Raw genomic sequence first — 16,666 nt, forward strand, 5'->3', positions numbered from 1 at the left:
TGTTTCTTTTGAAATTTATTCAATACACAACCTATGACAGAGTCCTTTGAAAATGTAGAATGGCTTTGAACTTGTGTAATGCTCATCCTTAGAGAGACAGTTTTTCTGCACAAACCCAGTGACACTGGAGTTACCAAATTACATTTTTCTTTGAACGGCATTGGGAAGAAGCATAGCATAATGTCAGAAAGATGCTCATTTCATGGTCTTGAATAAAGTTTATTCAGGGATTTTTTTTAAAACAGTCTTTATATCAGTGCTGAAAATAAGACTGAACTAATGAACCAGTGAATGTAGTGTCAGACATCAAGTTAATTGTCCTGTTGAACTTTGCTTTACACAGACTTAGAAAAATATTATGAAATTGTATGCAGAGATACACATTCTCCATTTAAAAAGTTCAGACATTTGCTTCTGTCAAAGCTGTTCACTAGAGCTGTTGTAGATTCCCCATCCCTGGAAGTATTCAAGGCCAGATGGAGCAGAGCTTTGAGCAACCTGGTCTAGTGGAAGGTGTCCCTACTCATGGCAGGGGGTTGGAGCTAGATGGTCTTCAAGGTCTTTTCCAACCCAAACCGTTCTATGAATTGTAGGTGTTTTGAATCCTGAGTGTTTAGCAGGGAAAAAACCCAACCTGATTAGTCAGCACAATATTCAAATAGTCATTAAAAGGAAACCTTAATGCACTTTTGCTGTATTTGGATTGTTTGAGAGGACCTTCATGTACCTTCAATTCAGAAGTAAAAAGAAAATTCTTTTGACAGAGTCTGAAAACCTTATTTCAATATTGCAGCAATACATTAATGCCTGAAGGCATTAGTATAATCCATATGAATTACATCTGAAATACTTGTATAACTTCTTGGTAATCAATGGGCAATGATTCTGTGGGCCTATTTACAGGATTAAAAACAGCTATCATGAAGCCAGTAGCAAACTTACAAAATTGTATTTCCCCATTTAGTAAGCAATAATGGCTTAATTTGCTTTAAATGTTTTGTCCATTGTACTGTTTTGTATTTTTAAAAAAAATTAAATTTGAAGGTGAAACAAATCGCTTCCCTTCTTTGCCAAGAAGTTTAACATTTGCTGTTCTTTTTAGGGTCGTGTGATAAAGGGGTCCTACAAGTTTCATGCCATTATCACAACATTTGAAATGATCTTGACTGACTGCCCAGAGCTGCGTAACATTCCATGGCGTTGCGTGGTCATTGATGAGGCCCACAGGCTGAAAAACAGGAATTGTAAGCTTTTGGAAGGACTCAAGATGATGGATCTGGTCAGTGTGAACATCTCTTATCTTTGAGTCTTCTGTACTTTTATTACTTCTGATTTATGGTTTAATCAAAAAGTAAAATAAAAGGAAATCATCAAGTGTTAAGAAGAATAAGAGGATGCAGATGAGAAAGTATAAAATACTTGGAAACATATGCATACCTTCAGTTTTGGACTGCTGATATTTAATAAGTTTTTTCATTGATTTAGACAGAATTATGTAGATTCTTCTAAGACAGTCAAAATAAATTTATTCTTTCCTTTCTCTCCCTTCTTGTGACTGAATCCATAGCTACTTCTTCACATAGACATTTATTTAAACGCATAATGTGGTCAGGTGGCCAATTTGACCGTGAGAGTTAAACTGCTCTGCATTATTATCAGCTCTAATGTTAATTTGTTTTGTGGCTATTAGTTTCTGATGCTTTCATAAATGTCTGTTATGTTCTGTGTACAAATTAGGTGTAAACTCACAGAGAAAAATCAGATAATGTGAAGATATTTACCATTTAAAAGACACAATAATTACTTCATTTTGGGCAGAATATTCTTTTAAAATCTGAGAGTTGATACAGTCATGCTAAGCTAATACCTGTAATTTGGTTTGTAAAAATGCTGTGTACCTTTTGTTTTCCTTATTATGGTTGCTTTTAAAGGAAAGCAGAGCTTATAGTCTTACAGACTACAAATAGAAATATGGGACTTTTCACATTAATTCTAATTACACTGCTAAATTTATGTTTGACTCTGGACTAGTTGCTGAACCTGTCTGGGCTCCTTCTCTAAAGCAATATGCTACTTTTGTCTCTGCCACTCTCATGCTCTTTAGCATGTAGTAAGAAGGTAGAAGTCTGCGTCAGGTTTCCTGTTAGATCCTGTGTTGATCTCCTGGCCTGAGGAGATCAGTGCACTGAGGTCAATTGGAGGTGTGATAAATCAAAGAATTTTTACTGGAATTTATGGGATGTATTCAACTGTTACTTTGCCACTAAAAGTTAATTGTACTTGTGAAAGGGATGGGACATTGTGGACCAGCAAAATCTGTTCTTGTATCTCGGAGGACTTTTGAACATGCTTAAGTAGTGAAGTGTTTTTCTGGTCTGTCATTGAAAGAACACCGGAGTACCAGTTAGAAATGTCTTGAGAAGAGTTTTATGTAAGTAACTGGGGGAAGGGAGAGGAAGCAAAGGTGAGACAGACATACTGTGACAAGGGGAAAGAATTCTGTGTATTTTTTCATCGGAAATCATAGTGACGGATTCCTAGGCAACTGTTTCTTAACCTTTCAGGAGCATAAAGTGCTGCTTACTGGAACTCCTTTGCAAAATACAGTAGAAGAGCTGTTTAGCTTGCTTCACTTCTTGGAACCAGGTCGTTTTCCATCAGAAACCACATTCATGCAAGAATTCGGGGATCTTAAAACTGAAGAGCAGGTAAACTTATTTTGCACACTTACTTTTCTATTTAGATATTGTGAATTTATCCATTTTATTGCATTTATTCCATTTATCTGAACTTCATTACTTGTTTTTTCAAACAATATGTGTTTGCTTCCTGGAATACCATGGTGTTCCCTTTTAAAATTTTGTTTATTTTCATGTAGTTGAGGGTTTTTTTGCTTTTGGCCAAAAGTAATTCTACCTTATCATTGTTCTGGTTGGGTTTTTTTTTTTTTCATTCTTTTTAAGTCCTTTGTCCATTGGTCTTGCAGAAACAGGGAAGAATTCCCTTTATTAAAAGGTAGGGTTTAAAAATAGAGGTGGGGTGTCTTATAATAGTTTCTGGATGAAAATACTTCTGAGAGAATTAACTTGTCAGTTTACATTCTTCCTTAAGCATCACAGTGAAGGAACTGTTCCTATAACTTCTGTGTAATTAACATCTGAGAGTTTTCTCAAAGACTTAAGTGCACACAGGAACATACTTGAAACCCAGTTTAGCAAGAGGTAACCAAATGGAGGGATTTTTTTTACTCAGAAACAGATTTCTCAAGCTGTCCAATAGTAGAAATGCATAAATCAATACAAAATGAAAGACCCTAGATGCAACATGTTTTATATCTGAAATGTAAAATGTTTCTTTGTATGTATCAAAGTGTTTTAAAGGGCTAAAACACCTTAATATTAGGCATTAACTGAAGCATAGCATCTTAATTTGACCCTTTACTTCCTGTCATAATAACTGCATATATTTTTGTATGTAACTTTGACATTGTCTGAAAATTCAATTTTTGATATCTTTTAACTTTTGACTGCTTGAATTTGTTGACTTTCTTTGAGAACAACTCTTTCACATGTCGGTCTAAATTAGAAAGTACCTCTTCCTCTAGCCCCATGACACCTGGCAAAATCGTGGGATATGTTTCATAGGTTGTGCGTGCTATTACATGTCAGTCAGAATGGACACTGGCCTGACTGAAAGTGAACCAGCTCTGATGCAGAAGCCAAGTAGTCCTGTTAATGAAGTGTTTGAACTGGAGCTAATATATCCTAACTCTCAACATAGCTTTTGTATGGTCAGCTCAAAATGACTGAAAACTTTTGAAGCCATGCATGGAACTATTACTAAAATAATGCTATTGGCCATGATCAGAATTAGAGCCTGCATTGTTTGGTCCAACAAGTTCTTTTGAACTTCCTTATCTGTTGACACTCCGAGGTTTTGGAATCGGGTTTGTCTTTCAAGTGGCAGGACAGGTTATGTGTTAATGACTTTGGTTTCTTCTCCATTCCTTGCAGTCCTATTCCATGTATTTTCTCAATTGTTCATCCCTCTGTGCTAATTACCTTTTTTGTTCTGAAGCTTTTTTACTAAGGGAATTATGTAAATTTAGGTGGAAGTGTCTTTTGTTCATATTTCTGCTGTGCAGCTCTGCATCAGGAGATGATGAACAATTTCAGGGTGAATTATTAGCTCTTCAGCACTGAGATAGTTTGTACTTTGAGATACAGGTAAAACAGCCTAAACACCAGGTGTTTGTGTTTTGATGTTTTTGTTTTTGTTTTGTTTTTTTTTTTTTTTTTTAATAAGGGATATATTTGAGCTTTTAATGTAAGGGATTTAACAAAAACTTTCAAAAACTTTCCCTTTTTTTAAAGAAAACTGACATTTTCTGCTTTGCCCCTCCCACCCTTTAGGATGTGTCTTAAAGGATATGCCACAAAACCTGGAAACACTAAAAATTATTAGTGTCATAAAAATTAACAGAAATTAAATGTTTTCGTTTTTAGACCAGTCCTAAATTGTGTTTGACTTCAGTGGATGTCAAAACTAGAAAAATAAGAAAATAATTAGAAACAGATATTTAAAGTGGGGAAATAGCATTAAATACTGATTAGTAATTGGAAGTGAACTGCAAAAGTTATTTTAGTGTCAGATTTGCTTATTTAACAAAGGGTTAGCTCTGCATGATTTTTGTATAGTACTATCCTTGTCTAGAAGGATAGTTCTGAGTGAGGTCTATTAAATAACAGACATCCCTAAACACACCAAAATAGACTAGAAATGTGTATGTCACTCAGTTAGCGAGGAGAACTTGCTACTGAGTCACTGAGAAAAGATTTTTTTACAATGTGTTCTACTTGGTATTTGAGGTAGAAAGCAAATATTTTAGAATTAAGGAAATTGAAAAATGAATATTTGATTCCTAGCAGTTTTAATTCAGTCATTTCATTACACATCTGTTTTCCAGGTGCAAAAATTGCAAGCTATTTTGAAGCCGATGATGCTGAGACGTCTCAAGGAGGATGTGGAAAAGAACCTGGCCCCCAAAGAGGAAACCATCATTGAAGTTGAGCTGACAAATATTCAGAAGAAATACTATCGTGCTATTCTTGAAAAGAATTTCACATTTCTTTCCAAGGGTGGAGGTCAGGCAAATGTACCTAATCTTTTAAACACTATGATGGAACTAAGAAAATGCTGCAATCATCCATACCTTATTAATGGTAGGCTACCTACATTTATCCTCATTTGAAAAACAGTTGTAAAAATGTACAATACATATAAATTCTGTGTCTCTCTGTGAATATCATAGCTTTTTTTTCACTTACAGTTAGCTGCTACTTACTTTTTTGCTGTCGAACATCATAAGGTAGTAACTTAAAATTTCTAAATAGAAATTGCAGAGTAAGAAATCATGATCAAGTCTGCTTTTATGACCACATGTTTTCAGTTAGATTTCTTATTTTGACTAGTAGGAGAAAGATTAGGGTGAATGTCACATTAGACTTCAGTGGCTGTGATGGTACTGGTTTTAGATCAAGATTATCTTTGGCAAGTATCAAAAAATATTTTAAGTTGAAAGGGAGCCGTAGAGATTATAGAGTCCAACTCCCTGTTCCTCACAGAACTACCTAAAACTAAATCATATGACTTAAGGACCAGATGGTCCTTGAACTAGGACTTGTGGTGCCATGACCACTTCCCTGGGGAGGCTGTTCCAGTGACCTACCCTGTGATGAATCAGCCAGCTCTTAACAGTCTGAATATGCTAAACTTGTATCTGCTGGTCAGTTCTTGCCTTTGAGGATGTAACACAAGCTTCCATACAGGGTTGCATTCTACTAGTTTCTTGTTTCCCAATTCCTGTTTCTTACTAGATATGATTTATGGTTGATTTATGCTGGTTATAGGCTTCATGATGAAAGACTGTTTTGTTCCAGAGCCATATGTGATTTCAGCTTTTTTATTGTATGACTACTATATTGCAGTACTGAAGTTCTTTTCTTTGACACTTTTTGTTTAAATAGGGGGTAAAATGCTTAAACTGTTTCAGAAATTACATCTAATTATATTTCATGCAAAAGTAATTCTTCCAAAGACGTGATATTGGCTTACTCCAAAGTACTTATCCATGCTGGTGGCTGTTCAGTTTCTAAACTCATACGACATACAGCAAAGTAACTTTGTGGTTCTGGTGCAGGGATTGTTGGGGTTTTTAACTTGATTTTTGGGCTTAAGTTAATCCATTGTATAAATAAGTTTATCAGAATAGTTTAGACTGTTCAGGTTATGGGTGTCTGAATTGATGCTTCTTGGCTTTCAGCTAGTTTTAAAACTTGCTATTATTTTTCCTTATTTCATGTTTGTTGAGAGGAAAAAAACCTGAATATTTTGCTGCTGCTTTGTTTTGTCCAATAGAGTTTATGAGCAGTGTTTGCAGTGCTGCCTACAGCAGTGATATTTTTTTCCTCAGAAACCTTGTATCATTTAATATAATTTAGAGATTGATAAAGTTCAGGTGTTAATTTAGAAAACCACAAATATTTTTTGATGACTATATATTAATAAAGGAAGGTGGGTTTGTCTCTTGAATGCATTTGCCTTTATAACATTTTTGTGATGCTTTGAACCTTTGGACTTGCTTGGTATCATTCAGCAACATGGCAGGTGGATTGAGCCTTCAGATTTGAGGGGAAAAAGAAATCCTGATGTGTTAGTGTGGAGATGGAACTAAACAAATACATCCTTTTTAGTTCTAGGACAGAAAATACTCCTACATGCTGTAGTCATCAGAGCCCAAGGTTTTATTTTGTTGATGGATATTTAACAACTTTATAGTTTGTGTAATGGCACAAGTTTATTTTGCTTCTGCTAAGAGTTTTTGCAGTGCAAGTACTTATGGTTGCATAGTATCACCTGATGAATGATTTCTTGCAGTAGCAAGTTCTGTTTCTATTTTATAAAAATGTCTCTGAATCCTCTTTTTCTTCCCAGTTTGTGGGGTTTGTGAGCAAGCAGTAGTGCACATGTATTTGAACACGTTTTGTTTTGTGTAAGGGTTGCAAGCAAATCTTCTATATAATCTTCAGTTATATGATGGAAGTTGTATGGTAAGAGTTGAAGTGGGATTTTTGTTTCTTTCTTGATTGATGTGTTCTGTGGTCTACTGAGACTGGGAGTAGACTACCAGAGGTAGTTACTGCATGTTGGGTATTCTCCAGCCAACTTGGGTAAAGCATTGTCTGTCATTTTTCTTAGGGCTGGACTCCTTCTTTTCTCCATAGCAACCATTCTCAAGTATTTACACATCATTCCTCTTCTGTCTCCAAGAACCAGCAGTGGGGAATGCCTCTATACTTACACATCTTAGTGCTGAGCACCAGAAAGGCTCCTTACTTTGTTTGTTGTGCCCTCTTGAGCCCTGGAAGCCTCTCCTAATGTAGAGTAAAAGTGGAGGTTTCCCTGAATGTGAACCACACATTCAGATACCTTCCTTTCATCCCCTGCTAAAAATCAGCTAGAATAGGAAGTAATTTTACAGACTTGCAAGTACTGCATCAAGTAACTTTTGGGTAACAAGGCTGCTCAGTGGACATGATGTAATTGCAGTTGTAGTAGGAATTAAAAAGGATGGTCTTCTACAGGATTTAGCTAGGATAGAATTACTGAAAGAGCAGATTTTTTGAGTTATCTGTAGTGGATTTGGGTCTTGCTGAGACCAGGCTCTGATACTGTAAATTCATCATTCATTAGATCAGATTGTGGGTTTGTTGTGGCGTGGTTTGCTTTTGCAGATGCTGTTCTCGCATTGCTTCACAGTAGTGAAACTTAAATCTGGATATTGCAGTTGAGTCAGAAATAATTGCTGTACCCTGGAAAGATGACTGAAATTGCTGTATATGAACTGCTTGACAGCCTGCTGTGTCCTGGAATTGCCAAAGTTCAGTACAGAATCGGAGGTTTACTGCCCAAAATTCTGCCTGTTTTACGAAGATGGGCAGTGATATGATTGAAGGGAACTTTGAGTGTCTGCTTACACTCATTTCATATGGGCTTACTTTTCTTATGTGCAAACCATTAGGATGAGTAGCGCTGGGAGCAGGGAATCTGGATCAGGAAAAGCCGGGGAATAAAACTATCTTGAAAAGCGCTCACATCTTGAGTCCATCAGGTCGTGTAAAAGCGAGTAGTGCGAGTTCTTGGAGCAGCATGGAGCTGTCAGGCAGGCTGCCCCGGGTGGAATCTGGTTCAGGCACCGCATTACAGCGGGCACTGAACCAGCGATTGCACAGGGAGGGTGCGTTTCCGTGTTTGTTTACAGGCATCTACTTAGAGCTGGGATTTGAGAGAGAGATGCTCAGCAGAAGCCTGACAGTAAGCTGTGCTTCCCCCTCCCCCAACCCTTCCAGCTTTCCTTGTGCTATTTGAAAGCAGTATTGAAGCTGAATATTAGTCAAACTAGAAATAATAAACTAGAAATACTTTATAAACTAGATTTTGTTGGGAAAAAAAAAAAACAGGGGAAAAAAAGATGGCTCAAAAAAAGGGCTTATTTGGAGGTGAAATAAGCTTAGAACAAAGATTTCTTTAACATGCCAAGAATGGAAATATGATAGTTCTTGGAATTGCCCACTTTGTAGAAGTGACATAAAAATAGAATAAAAGCATAGGAGAGGTTGAAGAGAAAACTTGAACTTGGTCTATAGTCTTCCAATAGCGAGCAAACAAGGAAATAGTTGCTGCTGTGCATATCATTCATAGGCAAAGCGAGTGGCAAGAGAGAACTTTTGACTAATGCTGGAAAGAATAAATAGGTTGGATAGCTTCATCAAACTTGAAAAAAAAATACATTCAGCAAGAAAAAACTAAATAGAAGGTAAAATAATAATTTCATAGCTGCTTCCCTGCAATTAGTTTTTTGTTTGGATTTTGATTTTATAATTAATCATGAAAGGAGCAGATACATGTCATGTGGATGATTAAGGCTGATTTTAGAGGCACAGACTTTAAATGTGATTTGTGTCCCTTGTATTTTCCTGTAGAAAAAAGACATTGTTTTCTTTCATATTACATTTTTAAAAGGAAAAAAATTCCATTTCATCAGTTGAAATATGTTCAATTTTTTCATATTTTTTTTCTTTTTTTTATTGAATTGTGTGTGTCAATGGTTCTATGAATTTATTTAGGAAAGAGTTTAGTGTTGTTCAAAAGAGAGAAAAAAGAATGAATTCTCAGAGTTATTTTTTATTTATGCTGTATTTGTGTATATGTTTGCTTCAAATTTAAGCTTAATGTTTTTTATAAATGTTTATTTTTTTATAAATGTTTATTCACATAGTGCTTAAAACATTCCTGCAGTTTCTATAGGGTATTGAAGGCGAGCTCATTGTTTATTGATAAAACCCTTTGCAGTGTTCATGTATTGCTGTCCAATCTTTGCAGGTGCTGAAGAGAAAATTTTGGAAGAGTTTAAAGAAACACACAATGCCGACTCTCCAGATTTTCAGCTCCAGGCAATGATCCAGGCTGCTGGCAAGCTCGTACTGATTGACAAGCTGCTGCCAAAACTGAAGGCTGGTGGCCACAGGGTGCTTATCTTTTCCCAGATGGTGCGCTGCTTGGACATACTGGAAGACTACCTCATTCAAAGACGGTGAGAGCAACAATATAATACAATTATAAATAAACTGTGCCTTCCTCAGTGACCACTGCATTTAACCTGTGAGTAATCCGTATATAGAGGGAAGAAATTAAAACAGTATTTTCTGTTGTGATCTGACTAAGAGAAGGAGGAAACCCGGAGGTTGAAAGTACTGAGCCTTTTCTTTTGATTGAATGCAAAATGACCTCATATGGAGAGCTTTAAACCTCTCAGTTTAGCTCTCAGTTAAATGTTTTGGTGGGCCTAGAGTTTTTTAATTTAGACCTAAATTTTTATTGAATTCCTTGGAATGAAAGTCTGTTCTTTACCAAAGAAAGAGACTAAGTAGTATGTCTTTACTGATGAAATTAGTTAGTCTCTTAGTTTGTTGTAGTTCTTCTATCCCCATAGTAGCATATTTGTCTTTGTTGTTTTTATTTGCATATTCTTCTAAAGAAGCAATGCCATTGTAGTAAAGCAATCCCTATAATGCATCTATTTTTCAGGTACCCATATGAACGAATTGATGGTCGAGTGAGAGGCAACTTGCGTCAGGCAGCTATTGACAGGTTTTCAAGACCTGATTCTGATAGGTTTGTTTTCCTGCTGTGTACAAGGGCAGGAGGTTTGGGCATTAATCTTACTGCTGCTGATACCTGCATCATTTTTGATTCAGACTGGAACCCCCAAAATGACCTCCAGGTAATATTACAAGAGATGATTTTATTGAAAATTTTTCTTTGCCTTTTTGCTATGAGGTTTTCCTTGCTACAAGAGAAATTATCTGTTGTCATTCTCTTGAATGCATAAACAATATTATTTATATTGAAAAAAAAAACTTTTAAAGTAGGTCCTCTGTATTGATTATTTAAAATTCTTTTTTCTTCCATTTAACTGAATATCTGTCTTTGTTTCTTCAGGCTCAAGCACGATGTCACAGAATAGGGCAGAGCAAATCAGTGAAAATTTACAGGTTGATAACGAGAAATTCTTATGAAAGGGAAATGTTTGACAAAGCTAGCTTGAAGCTGGGCCTTGATAAGGCTGTGCTACAGTCTATGAGTGGAAGAGAAAATGCCACAAATGGGGTAAGGATTAGTTTTTTAAGGTGCATTATCAACAAATGCTGTGAGCATGTTGCACTTTGCTTGCCTGTTTGTATTTTAGCTGGAGAACAGTGGTTTTTCCGATGAAGTGTGGCTCTTAGTTTAAAGTCGGGTTAAATAAGGGCATTGGCCACATGAACTGGCTCAGCCTATCTAATAGCTCACATATTGCCAAAAGGGGGCAGGTGGAGTCATGTTCCCTCAATCCTGATCCATTCTCGTCATTCCACCTTTTACATTATGTTGATTCTAGAACTTTCTGGAGTTCTTCTAGTTAGCTTTTGCTGGTGTAGACTTTTTGCTTTGGGACTTTTTGTTTGCTTTAGCTTTTTTGTCAGGTTAGTAAATTAAATCTGCTCCCAGGAGGAGTTTAACAGTCATCAAAGCTGAAGGGATTCAGTGACAATGAATTATTAAGTTGTTTAAACCACTTACATAATGTCACCCTGAGAATTTTGTTGTATGTATTCTTCTTTAAAAGGTGATTTCAGCATGAATGTTTAATTGACCACCACCACATTATCACAGAGTTTCAGTTCTTAAAATGCCAAATAAGATTCATCTGATTGTGCTGGCAGATGAACATGTTGGCTGGTGTCAAAAAACCCAAAACTGTAACTCCTCGTATGTGTTACAGGTGCAACAGCTGTCTAAAAAGGAAATAGAAGACCTTCTTCGAAAGGGGGCATATGGTGCTCTGATGGATGAGGAAGATGAAGGGTCTAAGTTTTGTGAAGAGGACATCGATCAGATTCTCTTAAGGCGAACACACACAATTACTATTGAATCTGAAGGAAAAGGCTCAACATTTGCAAAGGTATGCATTGACATTCCGCCAGAGGAAAATGAATAAAATGTGACCAGAATAGATGGAAGTATATTCAATTGCCTTCTGTGTCAATTTATTTTTTTCAGTGTACTTGCCTTTTTTCTTTCTTGACACTACCTCTTCCTAAGTATTGTATTCACCAGTGAAAAACAGGTATTCCTCATAGCATGCAATTAAGAAATCAATCCATGTGTTTTTACTTTTACTAGGCTAGTTTTGTTGCATCTGGGAACAGGACAGATATTTCTTTGGATGACCCTAATTTCTGGCAGAAGTGGGCAAAGAAAGCTGAGCTGGATATTGATGCTCTAAATGGAAGGGTAAGAGCTTTGACTTTTTCTAGTTCAATTGAACCAAAGTTTCCCCTCCCCCCAACCCTTTTCTAAATTTATATATTTTCACATTCATTTTAGAACAACCTAGTTATTGATACACCAAGAGTAAGGAAGCAAACCAGACTCTACAGTGCAGTCAAAGAGGATGAACTGATGGAGTTTTCAGACCTGGAAAGTGATTCTGAAGAAAAGCCTAGCACAAAGCCCCGTAGGCCTCAGGACAAATCACAAGGTTATGCAAGAAGTGAATGTTTCAGGGTGGAGAAGAACTTGTTGGTTTATGGGTAAGATATGCAAATAAAATATACTAATTGTGGCTCAAGATCTGAAAATAAATTTTATACAGTAAATAACTCATCCTTCTCTTGGACACATTCACATACTATCATACTGCATAATGCCAGTCAGATTTGGTTTTGGTTGCTATATATATATAAATTGTGCTTATATGTGTTACTTAGTTTAAAGTATCTGAGTGTGTCACAGATTGCTATGAGCTCACTGGTAAGATAAGTGGTTTTGTGATGACAGAATATTTGTTTCTGATTTCTCAGTGTAAAGAATTCTTGAGTTAATGTGTTTTAACCTCTCTTTTCTAAGTGTTGAAGAGAGTAATAGTGTATTTGTAAAGAACAAAATGGTTTTGAAATCAACAGTCAATCTAGACTTTGTCACCACTTAAATTCAGGTATTTGATACTTGATATTTTCCCCATTGAGTGTGCTAATTTGAATTTCATCTTTTTGCAAGCAGGTAGTTATATTTGACTTCTAACACGGTGGCCTTCAGAATGACTTATCTTTGTTTTAGAAATTAGCGTACAACAGTTGCTAGTAAGGGGTTTCTGGATCAAAATAGGAATGGTTCTTCAAATCCCATGATTGTAGGAATTGGTTGAGTTTCCTATTTGTAGCTTACTGGGACCTTTAGAGTTAAACATGTGTACTTTATTAATTTGAGTGTAGTTCAATTGCAGCTTTACGAGCAGTGAACTTATTGCCTGCTCTGTAAAATAAACATTCTTAACTCTTTGGTGCTGGAGGCTGGATCCCCTGACGTAACCTACAAATGCAAAATGCATTAGTGCTAACACAGGAGGTCCCAAGTTGCTTGATACCAGGAGTTAAACTGAAAGTCACAAATTAAAATACCAGTACTCTGGCTGTTGTATTGAACATATTTTTCTTATAGCTGGGGTCGGTGGACTGACATCCTCTCACATGGGCGCTATAAACGTCAGCTAACAGAGCAAGATGTGGAAACCATCTGCCGGACTATCCTGGTGTATTGTCTTAATCATTACAAAGGGGATGAAAATATCAAAAGTTTCATCTGGGATCTGATCACTCCAACTGCAGATGGGCAAACTCGAGCTTTGGTTAATCATTCCGGTATGTCTACCACAATCAAATAATGATGCTAGTAAATAAGGAAGAATTGCTTCAGTTGTGCTATGTATTTGGTTTAAACTATAGCCATTCTGACATGTCGTAGGATCTTGTCAGATTTTATGAGTAAGGTGGGCTTTGACTCGGTCTGTACTTAAAGGGGAAGTCTCCCTCAGACACTTTGTAGAATGTAGTGCTCTTTCCTTTAAATCAGTTTTAAACAAATATTCCAGCATAATGTTCTGCTGGCAACTACTGCTGGATTTAATCTCTTTTAAATTGCCATAAATCAGAAAGCTTGTTTCCTTATGGCCATTTAGATTCATGAGAGTTTTTACAAGAAATATTTATATAACACCATTTTCTGGCTAGCACTCTGAATTTTTGAAATCTTCACACCTAAATTTGCATGAAAGTTTTGGTTGATTTTGTTACTTGCAATTTTCTGTACTGAGTTACATTGCTGTTCAGTTTTTGGTGGTTGTGTTGCTCACAAAGTAATGAATACTTAGCTTTAAATGTACGTTTGTAATGTTGTTTGGGAGTAAAGAGTTTTTCTATTCAGATTGTGTAAGAAATGTTGGGGGATTTTCTAGGTCTGTCTGCACCAGTGCCCAGAGGGAGGAAAGGGAAGAAAGTAAAAGCCCAGAGTTCACAGCCAATGCTACAAGATGCTGATTGGCTCACAACCTGTAATCCAGATGTATTATTTCAAGAAGACAGCTATAGGAAACATCTCAAACATCACTGTAATAAGTAAGTACCAATAAATGTTTCATTTAGAGGTTTGGGATTTTTTTTTTGACTACAAAAGTCCACAACTTCATTTGGATCTATTTAATAGAATGCAGGGCCATTTAAGAGGATGTAAAGGCCATTATTACTTTTTAATTTGGGGATAATCATCTTAACAGATATCTGGATACTTCTGTAAGCTCTTTATGACAGATCAGCACAGTTCTGAAGAAAAGTATTCTCTACTTATTAAATAAGAATGGAATCAGATAAGGTTATTTTTTATCATAGAAAATAAATACTATATTCCTATACTATGTTTATTTCACTTGACAGTTGGCTATATTTAAACAAAAGCTGTTTGTTTCTTACCTTCTTGGGGACTCCCTCAGGCTGGTATTTAAAGCTCTGTTCCATAGATGTTAAACTCATATATCCAGTTCTTAGTTTTGCGAGTTTCATGTAGTAGTTCACCTATATGTGGGTGTATCTTTTCTCTTCATTCTCTCTCTCCCTTCCTCACTTGCTGTCCTCAAAGAATATATTTATATATATAATATATATAAATTATATATATATAAATAGGCAATAATATGATATATGATAAATATACAGAATATTTATTCTTTCTCCTTTGAGATTGAATTTCTCACCAAACTCTTTTACCTGAATTGAGTTATTGTGATTTGATTTTTGAAATTCTAAACATGTTACTAAACAAAAACCTTTGGGAATAAAGGTCATTGTGTATAATGTTTTATTGCTTCATGAATGTCTCTTAAGAGCCTTTCTTACATATTTTCTGGCATTTGTTTTGTAATATCTTATTTTTGTTTCAGCTTTCTTTGATGCTATCTCTGTTTTGCTTACTATATTCCCGTTAGACACTGAACCTTGTCCCAAAAATACCTTGGTTTAGACCTGGGGATGTGGTTTCTTTCTTTTGAGATTTTGGGATGTTTGGTTTTGCTTTTAAATTTCTGCTCTTCGTTGTATATATATCATACAGTTGTAATGCAGTGTTACTAAAAGGTCATCATTACTTTTGTGGTTTGAATATGTGTTGTGTCTGATTAATACTGTTTAGTGCAAATATATTATTGATTTGAAAAGTACCTGTGGGCTGTCAATAGGGGGTGTGATGTGAAGGAGGAAAGGCATTTAAGGGGTTTATTAGTTCATTTCCAGATGCTAACCAAGCTTAATTCTTAGCTGATGACAACAGATACTCACAGAATTATGTTAGTGAGTGCACTTCCAAATAAACTGCTTTCTGATTTTTCTGAACTGTTACTTGGGTGTGTTATTACATTTCACTTGCTCTTAGAGTAATAAAATTATTTCCTGTAACATTATTTTAATCTCCCAGGTAACATGTCTTCATTACTTGCTAATCAGTTTGCAGATCTGACTTAAATTAATTTTTAAAATACTGATTCTTTAATAATACAATAGAACAGTTACAAGGACTGGGAAGACTGGTAAATATGCAATAATGTTTTCAGTTGCTATCTTTTTCCTTCACTTCCCAGATTCACCAGGACTAAATGAATTGTAGAAGCCACATGTTTTTAGCACAGGTAAAATCAGAGGTGGAGCCAGTTAATAATCTGAGTAATTTCCTTCAAAAGGTACCAGTTGAAGTTAGCTTTTTAAGAATTAGTGTCCTTTCCTTAAGTACCATATGTGCTGGTTCAATGCATAAGACTCCTGAAAGGTGCAAAGAGCCTCTGGTTTTTGGTTTATCTTGGGTTTTATTTCGTGCTTCTCCTCTTTGGCTTGATGTAACAGCTGTTATTGCTTAATACTAAGATGATAGAGACCCTCAACAGCTTATTTACATAGCCACACAGGGAGCAGGGACACCTTACTGGTCCCAGTCACTGTGCATACAGAAAGAAGCATGTCTGACATGTTTTGAATTGCAGACATGACCTTCATTCAAATCCCTGTTCTTCTGAGGTTTGATTGAATAATACGTGTGAAACCGGGTATTGCTCCAGTTGCATCTGATCTCTAACAAGGAGCTCTCAAAACTGGTGGTGGTCTAAATTTTTCATGCAAGTGGGTGATCAGATTACTGCTTCCCTGGTCAGCCTTGCTGTTTCAGGAGCAGCAGCAATTCAACAGTTGCTGTGATGGATTTGGGTACAGTGAGAGGACAGGCTGAGTAATCTCCATTTTAGCTGGTACTGGTTTTACTTCATGAACCAGGCAGCAGGGGGTGCCCTGAATTGGGTAAACACAGGAGAGCAGGATTATTTTCAGGTGGATACTTTTTCTACAGAAATGACCTCTTTTCTAGTCTCCTTGAAAAGCCAGTCTGCCATTCTCTCTCCTGCCAGCTTTGAGTGACCACGATACCTGACCGTGCTTCCAAAAATGACTGCAGTATTGCAGAAATGGGGAAAAATAAACTTGGCAAGGAAGATTTTTCACTTCCTTGTAACAGTTAGGTTGTGCGTAGGTAAAATTTAATAGCAATTTGAACTATAAAGAGTAAAAATAGTTAATATCTCCCAAGGGAAATGGGGGATTATTTTTCCCCCCCATTCACAGAAGCAAAAAGTTGTATAATCTGAAAAACCTGACATTCCATATTGAGGGTTTATTGTAAGGTAGTAAAACCAGAT

General features: G+C 36.2%; 1 protein-coding gene across 7 annotated transcripts in view; it reads left to right on the forward strand.

Moving 5' to 3' along the window:
• CHD7 (chromodomain helicase DNA binding protein 7) overlaps positions 1-16,666 on the forward strand; it is a 133,152-nt gene that overhangs the window by 101,316 nt on the left and 15,170 nt on the right. For all 7 annotated transcript variants that reach the window (XM_033055098.2, XM_033055140.2, XM_033055149.2 and 4 more), the window contains 11 exons: positions 1,103-1,279; positions 2,565-2,708; positions 4,967-5,222; positions 9,442-9,652; positions 10,147-10,342; positions 10,561-10,728; positions 11,384-11,563; positions 11,785-11,895; positions 11,989-12,194; positions 13,102-13,301; positions 13,895-14,054. In XM_033055098.2, coding sequence (XP_032910989.1) covers positions 1,103-1,279; positions 2,565-2,708; positions 4,967-5,222; positions 9,442-9,652; positions 10,147-10,342; positions 10,561-10,728; positions 11,384-11,563; positions 11,785-11,895; positions 11,989-12,194; positions 13,102-13,301; positions 13,895-14,054 — 2,009 coding nt within the window. The remainder of the gene's footprint in view (positions 1-1,102; positions 1,280-2,564; positions 2,709-4,966; positions 5,223-9,441; positions 9,653-10,146; positions 10,343-10,560; positions 10,729-11,383; positions 11,564-11,784; positions 11,896-11,988; positions 12,195-13,101; positions 13,302-13,894; positions 14,055-16,666) is intronic.

The sequence above is a fragment of the Catharus ustulatus genome, chromosome 1 (assembly GCF_009819885.2).
Source record: "Catharus ustulatus isolate bCatUst1 chromosome 1, bCatUst1.pri.v2, whole genome shotgun sequence".
Lineage (NCBI taxonomy): Eukaryota > Metazoa > Chordata > Aves > Passeriformes > Turdidae > Catharus > Catharus ustulatus.